The sequence below is a fragment of the Lissotriton helveticus genome, chromosome 6 (assembly GCF_964261635.1).
Source record: "Lissotriton helveticus chromosome 6, aLisHel1.1, whole genome shotgun sequence".
Taxonomy (NCBI): domain Eukaryota; kingdom Metazoa; phylum Chordata; class Amphibia; order Caudata; family Salamandridae; genus Lissotriton; species Lissotriton helveticus.
Genome location: NC_136067.1, coordinates 1,035,879,021 through 1,035,899,008, shown reverse-complemented (window position 1 = coordinate 1,035,899,008; position 19,988 = coordinate 1,035,879,021). Strand labels below are relative to the sequence as shown.

General features: G+C 43.2%; 1 protein-coding gene across 11 annotated transcripts in view; it reads right to left on the bottom strand.

The window, feature by feature from the left end:
* LOC144763243 (protein phosphatase EYA4) overlaps positions 1–19,988 on the bottom strand; it is a 645,968-nt gene that overhangs the window by 251,010 nt on the left and 374,970 nt on the right. For all 11 annotated transcript variants that reach the window (XM_078648664.1, XM_078648660.1, XM_078648668.1 and 8 more), the window contains one exon: positions 5,959–6,008. In XM_078648664.1, the coding sequence (XP_078504790.1) occupies positions 5,959–6,008 (50 nt within the window). The remainder of the gene's footprint in view (positions 1–5,958; positions 6,009–19,988) is intronic.

Below are 19,988 nucleotides of genomic sequence, written 5' to 3'. Positions count from 1 at the left end.
TGGCTTGGCAGTTCAGGCTGGACTGTTCCCATGAGGCACAGGGTCAGACTGATTCACATATGTTCATGTCTGAACCAGGATGGCGGAGTGAGCCAAAGAATGATAATGGATTAAACCCAGATCAGTTGACTGGGGGTGAGTGCTTGCAATGTTCAACACTCCGTCCATCATCCCCTTTGGTTTTGATCAGAAGAGATAAGAAGACTGATCTTAGAAAAAATTCAAATTAAACCGTTGGTGATTTCACGGAAATAAGAAAAAGAAGAGAAGTATTCTGGATATTTACTTTAGACACCCACCTACTAAGTCTCAACAATGAGATCCTCTGGGAAAATGCGATCAGATATAATACTACTTACATTTTTATATCAAGTCGCTTTTCAGGGTTCATTGAGATCATCCTGGTACAAAGTAGCTGCGCGCTTCCTAACACAACTTGCTGTTAATTTCATCTCAATTGGATGCTCTGCATCTTTAAGTGTATGTTCATTTTCAGAAATTCTGCACTGCAGAACTGGATTGTTGCTTCTTTTACCCCCATTTGAATATTATGTTTTCAGTTCAGCTCCCCTGCCGTTTAACGCATTTGAATTTAGCTTAAGTTATTACTTCATACAAGAGCCAGCTATTTTGTATTCTTTAACAGGCATTTTGTATCCCCTATACTCCAGCTCTAAGATGGCCACCGCATTGGGTACATCATTTGCACAATGCGTGCATACCCGAAGCTTATAGGAAGTGTAGCTTCCCCCCCTGCACAGTTCCCTAAGTTTAAAAAAAAAAATGAGTGCCTCATGGTTGTCGCATGAGGTAAATTTTACGCGCTGCGTGCGCATGCTTAGTAGACCCAGGAAGAATACCTCTTTTCGAGCACCAATAAAAATAACTCTTCACAGCCTCTGCCCTTATTCAATAGTTGCCATTGCTGATGAAATGGAAGACATGTTATTCTAGGCAGGCCATCCATGAGGTGATTAGACAGCTGCATTTTACACCCTGTCCTTAAGAGTCAGCTTCAGACTTCCTGCTTAGCCAGCTCTGATTATTCTTCTGATCGACTCTAATATTGGAGGATCCCATCCACTGGGCACCGTTGATATCCAAAGATATGAGGCAAGGCACTCTTAACAGCTTTATAGTCTGGCCCAACCCCTTTTTATTTACGCTCACGTGAGATAGCTTTTAGCCATTTATCGAGTGTTAAGAGATCTTAAGCACTCTTGCTTATCTTTGCAACTCCATTATTCCCTTATATTGGTTTAAGCTGCTTGTTGGAGTTCAGCCATGTCTGGCATAAGCAACTCAAGTCAGCTACTTGTCTTGTAGTCCAGACGTATATTATGCCATATATACTTTATCGAGCGCTTAATCTACTTGTACTTCATCTAGCTTGCCCTTGTCCCTCAGGGCCACGTAACCAACTTCTTAAAGATGTGCCTATATCTTGCAATTCATGTGATATCTGCTTCCACACTGGCTTTTCGATAAGCCTATAATTATCCTGTGTGACATAGGTATGTCTAACTTTGTTATTGTCTCACATCCTCATGCCGCTAATGAGTTTAACAACTTTGTATTTCAGTATAAATGTATTCTCTCTGCTTTGCCCTTAATAATCCTCCTAGTGTGTCTGTGGTGACACACTCCAGTATATTTTGCTATTCATCTTCTGGCCTAGTGAACCTTGCAACATAAGTCAGTGGATATCATTAACTCTTTGTCTAGAGGATCCCCTCTAGGGCTGCATGAGGAGCACGTACCATTTGCCTGTATCTCCTTTTTTAAAAACACTAGAGTGATTGATGCTTTCAGGCACAAAGACTGGCATGCAGTTACAATGTAATCTTTGAAACTAACAGTGAAACAACACTTGGTGAAAGTTTTTTTTCATGGTGAAGGTTTTGACCACCGGCTATACTTCATTTTAAGGTCGAGCCTGGGCAGCGGATGCACTGCTCTGCAAGCCATGCTGTATTGTTATGTACTTGAAGCCCCGCCCACTCTCCATCCATATTTGTCATTGGCTTGTGCCATTGTCCTTCGTAAATGCTGGCTTCTGATTCATTATCAGGCTTGTTAGACCCTCCTTAGTACCGCCTTGGATTAATTCGTAACCTCCAATGATGACTGGCCCTTTTACTTCGGTTGTTACACGGTACGTCTTCTTTAGTCCATAAGAACATGTTTTTTAGGTCGCTGTATGCATTATTGGCGACGCGCTTGCATTTTTTAAAAATTAAAATAAACGCGACTGCTGCCGCGCTTTATCTTTTGCAGCTGTGTGCTTTTGCTGCCTGTTAAAATGTTTTACAGAAAGCAAGCTCCCTTAAAGCTAGTCCTTTCCTGGCGAGCGCAGCACCCGATCCCATCGCACGCTTCCTGGGCGTGCCCGTCCAGAGGAGAGGCATGCACATGTACACAGAACAATTGGTGGTCGTGTGGAGGTCAGGTGCTACGCTCGCTAGCAAAGAGCTAGCAGCTGTTGGGAGTTCATGTTTGTTCTTTATTCATTATTTTACATCATTACTTTACCTCCCTTACAGAACGATCTACACGGCTTGAAACACTCAGTGCCTTGTCAGGCAATCCACTCCGTGTAATAATAATAATAATAACCCGATATTTGCAAAGCGTAAACAAATCACCCCTAAGGGTCTCACGGCGCTGTGGGCCGTCGGGAAGATTAAGCGAGCTATTACCCAGAGTCACATGGTGTTGGGCTAACCTGCCGCCGGCGATCGAACCGTGAGCCCCGTGTTCCAGAGTCAGCCGCTCAGGCCGCTGCGCCACAGCCGCTGCGCCCCACCTCTTCCTCTGTGAACTCTGTCTTTCTTAGACTAAAGAGGATAGGTTTGTAACTGCCTCTGAGATTTGCTTTACCTTATTATGGTTCAAGGTTTCAGAGTTTTGCATTGGATAGCAGTGTATAAGACACTATTCATCATGTAAAAAAACTCCTTTCCATCATCATTATGTGTTCTTAATTACTGATCTAATCTTCTGATAAATAAATAGATCATATCCTTCTCTGTTCCAGGATAGCAGATCTGGAATCCGATTCCTCATCTGAAATTTTATAAAACTCTTATAAAATGGGCATTTACAATTTAGGAGATTTTATTTTGGTTAGCTCTTGGTACCTCCTTCGTTTTGTTAAATAGAGCCTTGAATTACAACGGGAGCATGTTTGAAACACTGGGCACAATTTAAAACAACGTAAGTAGAAAAAAGTGCATCTGCAGGTGCAGATAACAGAATCATGATACATGAATTCAAAATTCTACCATGATTTTCACACCTCCAGGATGCTGTACCTGCTGGACCGCATGGTGACCACTCAAAATCAGAACTGTACCAAGTGGGATAAGCCAAATGACAGATATTATGTGAGAAAATACAGCAGATGAAAACATCTCTAATATGTGGGAGATTCTGGTATTGCAGAGACACCACTCAGCGAAACTTTTTTTTTAAAAAGCCTTCCTGTCGTTGCATTAGCCATGTCTGAACTGGGGTGGCAGAGTGTGCTAAAGAACGGTGATGGATTAAACCCAGATCTGTTGACTGGGTGTGAGTGTTTGATTGGTTCAGATGCTCCGTCCATCACCACCCCCTTTTGTACCACTTTGTTCACCATAGGTATGCTCAGACGTGAGTCCCTTGCTCACTTTGCCACTGGATTCAAGCAAGCCGGGCTGAAGACGGCTGAAATGCCAGAAACCGGTCCTCGGAAGCTTGTTTCTGGTCCAGGGAAAGCATGGCTTGGCAGTTCGGGCTGGACTATTCCCATGAGGCACAGGGTCAGACTGATTTGCATATGGCCATGTCTGAACTGGGGTGGCAGAGTGGGCTAAAGAACGGTGATGGATTAAACCCAGATCTGTTGACTCCGTGTGAGTGTTTGATTGGTTCAGATGCTCCGTCCATCACCACCCCCTTTTGTACCACTTCCTGTCGTTCAAGCAAGCAGCAACAACTTGGGGCAAGACTGTCAAAATAGTATCTCTATGTGGTTCAACAGGTTTTAAAAAGTGTTTCTATTACCCAGGCTCAAGCAGTGCTTAATTTGTAAAAGAATAAGTGTCAGGGCCCTGGCCAGGAGGCCACTGCAGATTGCAACACCCATTGCCCCTCATCACTGTCAATGACAGTACCAAAACAACTCTTTTGCCTGTACCGCTATAGTTCAGATTATTCGACTTTCCCAAAACTATAGAAATGGCTGGGGAGGTAGGTATTATTAATTGTAATGAATATTGTAATCATAAATAACCATTGTTGTGCTCATCTCTAAATTAGATGAGCAGCGACATCATGTGGCAGACTGTCATACATGTGTTGTTGACAATTAAGTGCCGGTGCCGAGCCCCAGAAACCACCAGCTCAAATTAAGTACTACGAGTCTGTCTTTCCCGGGTTCTTTTTATACATTCAGGAGTGCCGTTATCTGCTAGATGGGCTGCCACCTTGCTGCAGGCCATTGGGACAGGTTTTCAGTCCTGGACTTTTTGTTTCAGTCCAATTTGCTACAGTGGAATCATTCCTTTAACAATTTCCCAGAACTCACTATGCTATCAAATAAAAGGCCAGCACCGGAAACAATGTTTTGATGACAAGGAGCCGAATTGCATCAACCGTACGTGCTTGCAACACATATTCATTTTTTGCCTGGAAAGGCTAGTGACTTCTAGAAGAATGGCACTCATTGAATCAAGATTGCGTGAATAAAGTCCCTATACCAGTGCTTAAATTGATCCGGTGGTTTCAGGTGCGGAGCACCAGCAATTAATGGGCAACACCGGTACTTATGACAGCTGCCACGTGGTGGCGCTGTTTGTCTAAATTAAACTTGAGCACATAACAGTTGTTTATTACTTAAACAAACATTTAAGATTACTAATACTTGCTGCCAAACCATCTTCACAGCTTTGGGGGCCTGGAATAGTCTGATTGTCACAATAATAAGAGCGTAGTGGTTAGTAGTTGTATTGGTACTGTTATTGGCAACGCTGGCAGGGGCACTGGGTGGTGCAAGCTGCAGTGTCCTCATTAGGAGGAAACTGGCACTACAAATTAAGCACTGCCCTATACGTTTTGTTCTTTAAGATGTTACAGTATACTACAAATTAAGGGAGGGCAAAAGTGTACTTTGAAAAAAAGCAAAGAGTATGTAGGAAGAATCCATCTTGCTAAAGCGGGTGAAATCGAAACCTAAAACAACGCTATCAACAACAGCTCCCACTTTTCATTCGTAAACAGAGCCACCCCGCCGCATATGAAACAATCAGCAAACAGGTAATAATAATACATCTTTATGTAGCATCTCATATCACACTTCTGCTGCTTCGAGCAATGCGAATAACAGATGTTATTATGACCCAATTTAATTGATGTAATGGAACTAAATATAACAATCTCAGAAGGCTAGTCCGAGTTGGCCTTGCCACGATTCGTACTCGTGACCTGAAAAGTATATCATATGTCACCGGCGAGCAATATGTCATTCAGATGGGCATCTTACATTAACAGCGTAAAACTGAGAAACAGGTAAAAATGACATTAAAAAAATAAAAAAGTGTAAGGCCAACTATAAAAAAAATCACAAGAGACGTTTTTCAAAGTCAGCACACAGTTGGCGGATTTGGAAATGATTGTCTGTAATTAAGAAAGCATGTCCAATCAATTCAATTTTTTCAGGGTTGAGAACATACTGTTCCCGTACAATTTGTAGCAACGACTGAAGAGTACCCTACCTCTTTAATCACATCTGTTTTTTTGTTAATTCTGCTGGCGCCGTTAAACAATATTTTGTAGGAAATGTTTTTCATGCTTCAATAAAATCGAGCAACATTTTTACTGGATACTGTCTAGAATATACTCAGATATTAAACCGGCACATTTTTTCTTCAAAAATGATCTATTCACACAGAAGTCAGAGAACACTTTACATTTGTGTACCTGGAGTTTTGAGGCTCTGAAACATTTGAATCTGTGCACGTTTTCTTTACCTTTAAAAAGAGAAAAAAAACATCCAGTTAACTCAAATATGTCGAACCCTTCCTTAAATCACAGTCCAAAGTAATTTTCAGTGCATTTATAAATCGAGTTTTACTAACCACGTTCACTACAAAATAGTTCACACATTTTCGAGCAGCAGTATGCGGAGTTACATAGTAGGTTTCATTATTATTATCACATCAACAGCTGCCAACGACACTTACCAAGACCGCATTAGCATGTAAAATGCTGCTCGATGACTTGGGATTTGTCCAACCGAGGAAACAAAGAAACCAAAGAGCAGGGCCTTCCATTTAAGAACTAAAATCACGCCTGTCTCGGCCAAGGAGAGAAATGCGTTCCCCCTGGAACCGCTTCTGTTTCCTGCGCCTTAATAAACTCCAGACGCACGCGCAAGAGCTGGGTTAAGTATATCGTTCATAAATTGCTTTTTTATGCCATTCATTTTTGAGGTTTTTCATATGCCACTACGGAACCAAAACACCACATAGACCGTCAAGTTAGAGCCAAGAAATATAAAGTGGAGAAGTGTGGCTCAGGGGTTAGAGGCAGCAGACCCGGAAGCTGAGATCGGTCCTGGACCAGGGTTCAATTCCCCGCCTCGGCGGGTCTTGGGCTAAAAATTCCACGGTCTCGATAATTCTCGCCCCGGTGCCTCCTTGACTCACGGGTTCACACTCTGCGACTCTGGGCAATAGCTTGCTTAATCTCCACACTGGCCCCTCGCGGCGGGATGCTTGACTTTCACCTTGTGGATACCCTGCTATCTCACAGGGGAATACCAGGAAGGGTTCCCTAAGCAAGCGCTGGGAAACCCACTGCGGGTAGCTGTGCGCTATATAAGCTCAACTACATTTACAAACTGTTAACTAGTTAATTAATACACATCCTATACTGATACAATGCGCCATTATTGCTCTACACTGCAATGTCTACCAGCTGAAGTCACATTCTAAAAATGTAGCAAGAGCGGTCATGATGTGAGAGATAACCGATTTCAAGCACTTATTTAGAAAACCTAGTAGCAGCGAAAATGTCCATGGTGATCTTATCATTGATACCAAGATGGCATGTGGGCAGCGGGTTATAGAATTAAGTCATAAGCTTTTATTCGATTTGAGAGATACAAATCATACAGGCATAAAAACATATAAAAGTAATTCATTATATACATATTTGTTCTAAATACAGAGTAGCTCAAATAGTCTCGGGAATAATACATAGAGTAGAAGAGAACATGTAATGGTAATCACTGGTCAACATAGCATAATTAAAAGTGAAATATGAAGCCAATAAGTTAAAAAAAGGTCATGCATGTACAGACAGGAATAGATATAATTATCACACGAGGTGCTATCCTGGCAGCTGTACGTAATAATGCAGAGATTCATGTATGGCACGGGACAAGCAGTAGTACAGGGTTAAAAAATATGATTTTCATACAAACGTTCCAGTAAGGCTCGGGCAAGCTATAATACGAAGTTAAAAAGTAATATGCTGTTAAGACATGTATGTACAGACAGGGGTATATTAGGTTATGGCAGCACTATACACTTCCTGGCAGCTGTACATTTCAAGATAAAAGTGGCAACGAAGAAACAAATGTCCACAATCTCTAGGGAAGATAATAGCTCTAGGGCACTCTTTGAGGATCGAATATTATATTTTAAAAGAATAGGTTTTAGGTATCTTACCCTTAAGAAGTGATAAAATTTACAAAAAAGTAGAAAATGACAGCAGCTCTGGCGTGAAGTATTGTCACATGGGCAAGGAGACTCAGATCTTATTTTCTGATCTGGAAATGCGACAAGATGATGTACAATGCCCAACCTGACTCGGGTTAGTACAAATTGATGAGAGGGACGGCAAACGTTCAAAAGGTAGGCTTGGAACCCCGGAGTTAGGTTTAGTTCCTTATAAAACTGCACGGTGGCTAGCTTGCCATACACCTTATCTCGCCCTTTCTTTTTAAAATTTATAAATGTTTGTTTAATTTCTTTTTTGGGAATTGCAACCGCCAGTTCGGGGTCACGAAGAACATCTATTTCAAATAGAGTTTTATACCATGAATGAATGTATTTCAACCATTGAATACGTGATGAGTAGTCCAGTCCTATACAATCAAGAATAATTTCTTGAGTGAATCGAGTCTCTGGCTTAGCCCAAATAGAACGCCACAATAAGAGTGGCCGAACGGCTGCTAAGTCAGAGATAAACTCGATCCCTACCTCATCATGAATTAGTTGGACAGAGGCAGAGGGGGGGACGCATAACAATCTTTTCAGAAACTTGTTTTCATCTTTTTGGAGCGAAGGGCCCTCGTTGTGACCCCACACTCCCGCCCCGTACAGTGCAGAAGAAACACAACATATGTTATATATGTTGGTCATATCAGAAATACTTCTCGATCCGAGCTTGGATGCAAATCGGAATATGCTGCTGGTGGTCCGCATCATTTTCAACCTTATGTTATCAAACTCGGGTGTCCAAGACCCGTTGCTGCCGTAGGTGATTCCCAGATAACAAAATGATTTGACATATGTCATCTTGTCGCTGTCCAGGAAGAAACTGTGCTTCAGTTGATTGGCAGAGTGCCCACACGACATTATGTAAGTCTTGGATTTATTCACGCGGAGCCTCCTATTTTGAATAAACTGCGCGGATCTGTCAATCAATCGCTGTAGCCCATTCTGGGTGCGGGATAAAAGAACAGCGTCGTCCGCATATAGTAGGATTGGGACAGGTTTGCCTCCAATCAAGGGAGCGTCTACTGCACTATCAATCAGGATGCTGTCAATGTGATTAATAAAAAGGGAAAATAAAAGGGGGGCCAGTACGCATCCCTGGCGGATGCCACGTAAAACTTTGAAAAACAGCGTACATTCACCTAAGGTGCCATAACGAACCTTACAGGATAGTTTCTCGTAAAGCCTGGCCAAAAAATTGACTATTTCCTTTGGAGCACCTGACTCTAGCAAAACCTGCCAGAGAATAGCGTGATCAACTAGGTCGAACGCGCTGCTCAAATCAGCAAAACATAAAAAAAGGTTACCTTTTTTAACTACAGTATATTTGTTAATAATAAGGTCCAAGTTTACGCATTGCTCCAGGGTGCCCATACCTTTCCTGAAGCCGTATTGCACTTTTGTTAGGATATTCATGTCTGTGGCCCAAGTTTCTAGTCTTTTGAGCAAAATTCTGCTCATGACCTTTACTGAGGCGTCCAACAAAGAAATTTGTCGGTAGTTGGAAGCCTCTGATTTACTGCCTTTTTTAAAAAGGGGTATAATAACTGATTGGCCCCAAGAGGGGGGGATATTGCCTTCTGCTGCACAGTTAAAAGTCCTCACCAAAATAGGAGCCCACAAGTTTGGTTCTGATTTTAAAAGATCGATGGGTACCCCATCAGGGCCCGGGGCCTTCCCACCCTTACTATTAGAAAGCCCTTCAAGGCCCTCCTCCAAGGTTACCTCCAGGGATAGAGGTATCCAGGGGGAGGACTCAGTAGCTGATGCGGTTAGGAGTGTCCCTTCTGGCTTAAAAATATTAGTGAAGTGGGTAATCCACTCATTACATGAAACGTAGGAGGTTAATTCCGGACAACCATCGGTATTTAAAAAGGGACTGTTAATTGTTTCCCAGTAAAGTTTACAATTTTTAGTCTCGGCTGCTTCCTTCAACTTATCCCACGCTTCATATTGTAGGACCTTTTTCCTTTTGGAAATTGCCATTTTATAATTGACCCTTAGTTGTTTTACACCATTGCTGTCTCGGGGTTTGGTACCTAGAGCTTTTTTCAGTTCCCGTAGGGCTACTGTACAGGGTTTATCAAACCATCCCCGATTTGTAGTTCTCTTAGATGGGGATTTCTTAGTAAAAATGCCTTCAATTATGGTATTAATCTTGATAAATTGTGACATCAAGAGATCAGGGTTGATTACGTTTTTTAGGCAGTAACTAATCTCAGTTTTGCAACTGACTATGACCTCCCTCTGTTTGGCCATGGAGCTGGTCCCAGACCATTTAATCCTCGGACCATTAGGTCTGATCGGAACTATTGCAGTAGAGCAAGTTTCTCCTGTCGCTAATCTTGCACCCCGTCCAGGTAGGGTAACACAGATGCTGTTATGATCACTGAGGCTTTCCTCTCTGATGCAAAGATTTAAAAAGTCTCCTATACTGGAGAACAAAATATGATCAATGAAAGTCCCAGCATCCCTCCCTGTAAAAGTGGGGCAGATATCGTTCGAACTGTTTTTGTTGCAGCTTAATAGATGTAAATCTAATTTAATTAGCAGTTTATTAAGAATTGTACCATATTGGCAATGTGGGAAGTGAAGAGAATCTTCGCCCTCACCCCTAACCCCCCGATGATTGACTATCTCCATTCCAAAGCCACAGGGATTCCCTTTTGATAAGTGACAGGGCTGCAGATTAAAGTCCCCTGCCCATAGGACGTCTGCCCTTCTATTTGCGATACCCAGAACCCTTATGATTTCTTTTTCCAGAGAGAATAAAATATTCCCTCTGGTTGCATCAAAGATATTATTATAAAAATTGACTAGGACCAAATCATTTCCCTTGCTACATTCGACCCTCACTACCTGGCTATGGGCTCCCACAGTTGTGCTACTTCTGACTTTACTATTGCACAACTTGTTGGACAGGAGTAACAGAAGGCCCCCCTTAGCCCTACCTGAGCTGGATTTGGTGGCGTTGAGGCAACGAGATGAGTAGCCTTCTATATTTATTTGCTCTTGGCACCAAGTTTCTTGAAGGAGGATTATATCAAATCCTTCCCCTATAAACTTGGGCCAGAAAGGGGTGTTCAGTTTCCCTGCAATTCCGGCAATATTCCAGGAAATAAGAGTGAGATCGGCATGCTCGGTTCGGCCATATGCAACCTGCTTCAGTCGAGAGGCACGAGCTATGATCAGGTTGTCCACCTTGGCACTCACACATGGAGCAGTCTTAAGAGCACCAAGGACCATGCCTGCTTCATTACTATTACATGGAACATCTCTTGGCTGATACCCATCTACAGTCCCACAAATAGGGACCTGGTTATTACAGGGGTAGGATTTGAGTGGAAGGGGTTCTAGGGGGCTACCTTCCTGGACGGAAACCTCCCGTGTGGCCTCATGTCCACTAAGGGAGACGCGGTCCATAGAAGGGGCTACTCGATCACTAGGGTAGATTTGTTGCATACATGCATTTGGCCCTACCTCCCTGTTGTCAGACTGGCTTGATGATGGTAAAACACAAAGTCAATCGACCATCTCAAGGCAATCGAATCTGTTATTAGTGTGAATACCTTCCCACCCATCGCCCACAAAGTTGCCTTTGTTGGGATACCAAGGGGGGTGAGGCATCCATCCCCTGCTCCTGCTCTTTTGTGTAAGCCATGGTCCTCCATAATTCCATAATTGTTCTGGAGGTAGAACCCAGTTTGGAGGTGGAATTGGGTGATGGTAGTTATATACGGGGGGGTAGAAAAAGGAGAGTCGGTGGGCATCGATTCCCCCTTTCTTCTCCAGATCTGGCCACGAGCAAATATGGTTCACGGTGGACACATCTTCGCAGGTAATAATGATGCAGTCCCCCTGAATGCTCTTGGGGCTCGCCCCCACCCATGGGACTCTACGCACAGATGATAATCTGCTGGTGTTTGGGGGCTGTAATGGCCTGTTGATACTAAGCCATTGAAGGATTTTGTTCATGAGGGACCAGGATTGTTCAGTTGAATCAGCTGCTAGTTCGGGTACCCCCGTAAGAATCACAGTAAATGGTGAAACCTCCGGTGACAGATGAACTGGGCGTTTAGATCTGGACCCCCTCTTACCCTCTAGAGGATGTGGTTTTGATGGCGCTGGGGGTTTAGTTTGGGATAGATGTGAAGATACCTTGGCCGAGGTAAGATTATCAGCTGTTGGTAGAGCTGCAGGGGGTTTAGTTTGAGGTGGCTGCGAAAGTACCTTGGCCGTGGTATGGATTGCAACTATTGATGGAACGACGGGGGGGGGGGGAAGAGATACATTTTGCTGACTAAGTGATGGTGACTGGGATGGGGATTTGGCTTGTGATTTAGATTTTGCACGATTATTTGGGGCTAATGATAAAGGGGTTAAGGGCTCATTTGTTTTAGACTGGGCTTTAGGCACTACATGCGAGCTATCTAAATTAGCTGGTATAACCCCAGGATTCGCCGCTGTCGGGGCCCCCCCAGGTTTGGCAAATCCCACCCTATTCTGGAAGGATTGTTTGTCGAGGAGTGTGGCGAGTTGTTTTTCAATTGCCATGATGCTCCGTTCCAGGGGTTGGAGGTGGTGTTTTAATAGGTCCCTAAATCTGGCAAACAGCTGCGAAGTATCGCAGTCAGTCGGCCTAGAGCCACCCTCTTGATCTATGTCCAATGTAAAACATTGTGAATTAGACAAAGAAGGTTGTGCAGGGTTGTTACTGTAATGGGCGTTCTTAGATGGTGGTACAGTGGGCCCTTTCTTGTTTTTAGAAGTGAGAGGGTGACTTGTGTTATTCCCCTTATTTAGGGGTGGTTCGGGTTGCTTCGGGACAGCGCCTTCTCTAACCCCCTTGAGCCGGATAACTTGTGCAGGATCTTCTTGCTGAAATCGCTCAAGGTCCGGTGTAGTCTCAAGGCTCCCTGTCGAGTCCAATTCCAGCGACAGGTTGGTGACAGATAAATCAACAGCATTAGGAATAGCATGAACTTGGGCTGTAGCACCAGACTGTATAAGAATCGGAATAGGAGAATTTGATGGAGGTGGTGTTTGCGCAGTTGCCAAAGGGCCCATCGAGGATCTCCGGGCAATCGCAAGGTCCTGTGACACCCTACGTTCTAGCAAGGAAATACTTAAATTAATGGCCTCAGTAGTTGTTGAAATGAACTTATCAATTGGGCCTGTGATCAGGGCAGTTTTTTGTGCAGTTTTACTTCTTGAACCCCTAGTCATTGTCAAAGTGATCAGGGTCTAGCTCCAATATACACAAATATCAACAGCGGTACCTTAGAATGAGAGGGCAACTTCTGGAAAGTAGAAGCCACGGGGGATGGCCCAGCCCAGCCTGGTACAGCCTGGAACGGCCTGAAACGGGCCCGCCCTTGGCCCGGGCTTCGCCCCGGGCTGCGACCCGCGCGCGTCCCGCGATGCGCGTTAATGGTGTCACTTAAGTTCCTATTAGGTGAGAGGGGGCGAGGCTCTGGGAGGGGGCGCGGCTCACGCGGGAAGAGGACACAGCTGGTGCTGTTGATTGCTGGTCCTCGCAGTCCCGGGGCCGCGCCTCTCACCTCCGCTGCGGCCTCGCTGATAGTCGCCTCCACACGCAGGACTCAGAAAGGGCAAAATTGCTGGTAGGCTACTCCTGTAGCAACAGGCAAGGTACGGTGAGAACAAGTCCTCTGAACGAGAATTAAAAATCAACCTTTGAGAGCCTTACGAAAGGCCAGCTGAGGTTTAATGTCTGGAGGATATAAAGGGCAGGAAGCCAAACTAATGTAACCCGAAGAATATCACCCAACTATCAATACCCAACTGTTACCACCGAACTATTACCATCTGATAATCAACGCCCATCTATCAAGACTTCACAATCATCACCTGACTAGATCATTAAGCGATTATTCATACAATGATCATCATTGGACTACACAGTTCTCACCACACTATAGACTTATCAACTTTGTAGGGCCACCCGACTAGACGATAACCAGCAGTCTATTCCCAGCAGGCTGTTCTCAGCTTGCTCCGATCACCAGGCTAGATTACCACAGGAAGTCATGAGCCGGCTGGACTATCACGGAATGTGTAAACCCTTATCAGCAGACTCCTGTCCATCACTGAATACTGCTAAGATCAAACTGCATTCTTTGGTAGGACATTGAAATTAATAACTACACAACATGCAATAAAAGCATGCATATGTTTCAATAGCAACTACACCCGTTTGGTAGCACAAACTCTTCTAAATCCTTTCTACTGTAATTGTATTTTGTTCTAGTCAAGAAGCTTCAATGTCCCCACCCCTGACAAGCACACGGACGCTTTGCATTCGCTCAATCGCCCAGGTTTCTTGAACTAGCCCGTATGCTATTTTTTTGTATAAACTAGAATGTTGACGAAAAATTGGTGCTTCTCCAATTTATGATGTGCTAACTATTTTAATGGTGTCTTAAATACTCAGCTGTGCTGATCACCGGTTCAACATAGCTTACTCATACACACCATACACTCTTTATTTACAAAGTATCTGAAATTGAAAAATTACAATAAACATTGCTGCATGTGACAGACTAAGAGTTCAGGTTGGGACCTACTATCTGGAGCTAAGGTCTTCTAATATATGTTGAGCTTAGAACCCAAATAAAATAATAGTGCAGGCTTGGACCGTATCCCGAAAAGCTGATTTGAAAAGCTCTGAGAACCTCTTTTGGTGTCAGGCTCAATGTAATATAATCAAGTTACTAACAGTATAACGCAGACAAGTTATGAGCGGCTCACATCACAGTGAAGCTATGCTATGAACTATGAAGAGGACAGTAGCACTATTAGAATCGCAACCTACAAGGTACATCTAGATCCCCAGTTTCAGCAATGCCAGGAACAGAAAAAAATCTTGATTTGAAAACATACATTTTCTGAACCACTAAAAACAAAACTAAATATATTGACTTTAATATTTTGAAATAAAAACAAAAGTTATCTTTCTACCTTCTCCGCAGATGTAAGAATACTCTAAGTCTAAGACTGTTCACTGTAGTCAATCCCATGTGATTGGTACAGGAAAAGAAGATTACTCATGGAGATCCGGTAGTCATACATTTGGAGTTGAAATCTTTGGAATCCTATGAAGCACAGTTTAAGGTTAATAGTAGATTTGTGCTAGTTTTGTGAAACAGATCCATAATTATACCCATAATTATTTCCCACCTTCACTAAAACATCTTTGAATGAGGCTAACCAGGAACTTTTGTGTAAAGGTCAAGAATAAACAAAGAAAATATGGTACATGACACGTAAATTGCCAAATTTCGCCCACAAGCCGGACAGAATTCCGTTCTGTGTGATCCAGGCGCAACATACTTTCACAAAGTTGTACCCAAGAATTTCATGAAAAGTGGTCAACACATGGATAATACAAATTACAGGTCTTTCGTGCTGCATTTTCGACACAATGGTTCTGCCCTGCATCGGCAACTTCTCAGTAAAAAAAAGTAACTCACTGTAAGGAAAGTGTGTGCATCTTGGACTGAAGAAAAGTAAAAGTTTAACTCTAAAGTCTACTACTCGTGGAAGGAGGTGTTATAGGTGTTTGGCTTCAGAGGCAAGGCAAAGACTAAGGATGCAAAGGCCTTCCCTGATAAAACATTCTTTAGTGGTTGTGTAAGGGTAACTAAGTGTAGCATACTGTAGGAGACCATCATGACTAGTAGTCAGCCCCAGGATATTAATATCCTTGTGAACGTTCGTATTAAGGTTAAATTAAGTTCATGACAGCCATTACAAACATAGTATGACATACACAAATATAAGACTGCATTGATGCTACTACAGCTCCTAACATAAGTGATAAAAGCAATTTAAATGTGATAAATAGACAGCTGGTCTGTAAAATGGAAGTTTCAAGAAGCGGTTAACTTCTACTATATACTTACAAGTACTGTACAGAATCACTGTGACATAATGTGTACTTAAATAACATATTTTTAAACGTATTTGCTCATTATGCCCAAGTTCACCTGGGATGTTGGGATACTGCATATCATCCCACTGATGTGCCATGGTCCATTATAGGAGGATGCTAGATCTAACATCCTGGTCACCATATTTCTTAATAAGCAGTATAGTCACAAAAGAATAATGCAGTGTAGGTAATGTTGATAAACACATGGTCTTTCATAGTAAGGAATGCCCTGCTACAGGCATGATAAAAATGCCAATGGTAAGTTACCTAACCAAACTAAGTATATGTTTCCTTGGGTCACCAGACAGACACCACTCAATCCTCCAGGAAAAATTATGATCAAATGTTCTACTGAACTCCTATTACGCCCTTCAAGAACTCTGTTTTCAACCGCTACTTTTGCCTATGTATCGATGAGATTTAATAGCAGGTACCAATGGGAGAGTCCTACAACTCAAGCAGAGAATTTTCCAAGTCCTTTATTTACTTAGCTGAGCCAAGAGTTTTTCTGAGAACCATACAAGGTTATTATGTCCTATCACTGTGTCTAAAGAAGGGCGGCTTCAGACTTTATCCACATACGCACCAAAAATGCCACTGGAAAAAATCAATACGCATTTTCCAGGGAGTGAGTGAAAAGTGCATTCAGCAGGTTAGTGTGCCTTTGGCTAAATGGATGAGTAAGCCTGAAAAGGTAATCAAGAACTCTCAGCAACAGTCTGCATCTCTGACCCAAACAACGCAGCAGGGATGACCTTCACTATGTATAGTCCAGTGGCTGTGAAGCAGTGTTACCTTTTTGTTTTCTTTGAAACAGACACTAGCAACTGTAACATTGTTCGGTGACACAAATTTACATCCAACCCTACTTCTAGAAATCAACAGACGGGCAACAGAAAGGGTATCCTCACACGATGAAATGCACACAAATTCAGTTATGTTACAAAATAGAAGCAACAGTCTTCCTATGGTCATTTTGTGGTTAAGGACATGTAGTATTATCTTTTTATGGAAACACATCAGGAAGAATTCCGTATATAATTTACCAGATTCTCAGAACTTTTTTACACAAGTAACCAGGAAATAATTGAACAAGAGTAATGACGCTGAAGATGAACGATGCTTTAATGCAAATATTTAACCGTATATTTTAAGTCCAGTATAATGCAAGTGTCTTGATTTAAAGAAGACTACTTACTGTCAATGGCCCTAAGATTGTTAAACATGGTAACTATCCCAAGAGCAGTGATAAGCAAGGGAATGAAAAGCTTGGCAAAAATCCCGTCTTCCCAAATCTCCACGTGCCCAGACTTATTTTATATGCTTAACACCGACAGATACACTCACCTGCTAGAGAACAACGTGGTTTGCTTTAAGGTGAATCTCCCTCCCCTAACCTGGAAATTCCTCCCTTTCACAAGAAGAATACTTTGAATAAGTTATTTTCTGGAAGCGACCCTGGAATATGAAAAGCTATTCCTTCCCCAATGGGCACCTTATTTCACTTCATTCAAAAGAGAGATAAAATGCGTTCCCCTCTTTCAGTAACCCCCCCTTTCCTCTCGACCTCTTTAGTGTTCTCCTGCTCACTTGTCTATGAAACTCCAACAGACATAACATTCTGTAAAGGGGCCTTATTTGCGATGTCAGTGCCGTTGATAGGACTGCCTACTTTTCAGGCCCGGACTGGCCGTAGCAGGCACCAGGCAATCCCCCGGTGCGCCGCATGGGTGGGGGCCGGTTTTGGGCCCCTGGGGGCCGATTTTGCAGCTCGGCCCTGTAACAAAATCGGCAAAAAACCGGCACTGGCAAAGAGCTCGGCGGCACCCCCCACTCCCGGGGGGGGGGGGGGGGGGGGGGGGGGGCAGCCAAGCACTTTGCCAGGGACGGTTTTGGTTCCCAGTCCGGTCCTGCTACTTTCCCCTACGTTTTTGACTCATATACTTTGTGATACAACTGCGCATAGATGCGGTCTTACTCTTTTTTGAGTTTTTTTACTTCTTGCTCTATGATATACTAAGGTTTAAACTTTGCTCTGTGAATCACTCTAGTTCTCCTGGACCTTCGAAGCGCTATTCAAGAATAATAAATAAATAAATGCTCGTAAAACACAATGCATCCTCTTCGGTGCATGAACAAACGTGAAACAGCAAACGACCTGGAACAAATCCTGGTCAACATCCAAAATGTTCATGCGCATTTAGAGCACTAGGACTTCTCCTGGCCCAGACTGAAAGCTGTGCCAGCACAAACAAACAGCTGGTGTTTTTGTCTTGCTCTTTCTAAATAAGTCTGTTATTCCACCCACAAAAGCAAATCATTGTCTGGCTAGGTTAGCTTTAAAAGGGACATGGCACACCTATAATACACGTCCTAATTTCTCAGACACAAGGGAGGGAAGAGACCTATTCGGATTTGGCAACGTGGAAACTAACACCCCACAGTCAAAATGTGCAAATCTGTCACTTTCGAGCGGGAACCCGAGACCGATATTTGCTCGGCAAAGGCGCAAACCTCCCACCCCCATCAAACACAACATAACGCACTGGCGCAGTTAAAGTTGGTTAGACAATCCAAACCTATTTCTTTTGAAATACACAATTAACCACAGTAGAGATCCATCTTTCCCACACAAGTCATTCATTCTTGAATCCACGGTAAGTAATTAAACTAGAGAATAATAGTCTATAATGAAATAAATTAACAGATGGGGGAACATGTGCATACACCACGTGAACAAAAAACAGGAATGAACAGCACTTCTGAATAAAAAAATCAATTAAAAAAATCGATATTCATATTTCGATAGATTTTTTTTATTGGAAGGCAATCAGCGGCATCACCACGAATGACATTTCTGCTGGTGGTTTCCTAGTGCAACACATTCCAAAATGTCTGTTTGCAACATGCGCGCCAAACAGAGGGGACTGGTGGCCGCATTCTGCGATCAGACGGAACCTGTCTCAGGTCTCGGGGCTGGTGCCTCGACCCCCTTCTTTGTAGGGCCCCCCGCTCGGCTCTTTCAGCTGCACTTTAGAAGCTTTGGAGAGCGGGCAGTGTCCATTAACCATCTGAGCACCTTATTGCCGGAACACTTGGAGGGCAGCGTGGCATCTGTCAACGCGGACATCTGTGTTTTCACTGGGGAAGAGCAGCGAACGCCAGATCTAAAAGTAGACGTTTTAACTGGACACGTTGTGCGAGTGTAGGGGGCACATTCTGCCAGGGGGTAACAGCTGCCTGGAAGCGTCTGCCTGCTGCAGACGGGCTTCTCAAACACTCCTATTTACACAGGATAGGTGCAGCCTGCAACTCCCTGACCAGTAGGTTTGCAAAATACCCCCTTAAAGGGGAAGTTCGACACAAAACGTGCTGTTTAAGGCATTAGATTGTCCACAATACAAAATCCCAGAATGATCCAGTCATTTTGTTAATTCAAGTGACATTTCTGTCAACTTTTTCCAACTTCCGTATCCGAAAAGTAACCCTTGACAGCCACTACCTTGCTCCTTTTTTTACTAATACCTTGCTTATTTCAAGAGAATGAGAGTCAGGTATTAGGTTGGTAACTTCAGGTTCAATCTCAGGAGTGCCACACAGAGGTACAAGGTATCACGTGGCTCTCTCCCATTTGAAATGAAGGAGGTAGAAACATGGCGGCTGCCATGAACTGTTTAAAGTTGGAAAAACTGGAAGTCAATGTAAACACTGGATGACTCGGATGCTGTATTATGTCCCATCAATACTCAAGCGAACATGTATAGCATCATTTGTTTGTGGTGCTTGTTGGCTGCATGTACTGTTTAGTAGCACGCAACGTCTGCCTGAAATGTGTTATTTTTATTGTCTGTAAGACATGGCGGCCATTTCACCCTTTTAAAGGTGATTGTTAAGCCATTTTTTGACAATGAACCCAGTACCAAGATAATTGAGCAGAGGCAGTTAATGTATACAAGAGGACTGTTCCTTCCACTGTTATATCCCGGACATGATAATTTCGGTCTGATCTCAAACTTTTATTATGCAAACAATATTTGTTTTAATTTTTTTTAAAGCAGGGCTTGTAGGGGAGCAAAACAATACCTCTTTTTGCTGTCCGTTCGTTACAGGAACATATAAGGTGCAATAAGTGTACTTTCTTGACATGGGAAAATGAGATGGCACAATGCAGCTGAGACCAGCCTGCGGTAGCATGGCTCAATAAGAATGGCCCGACAACAACGCAGGAGAAACACTGACAATATGCATTGTGTAACACAGCCTTAAAATTG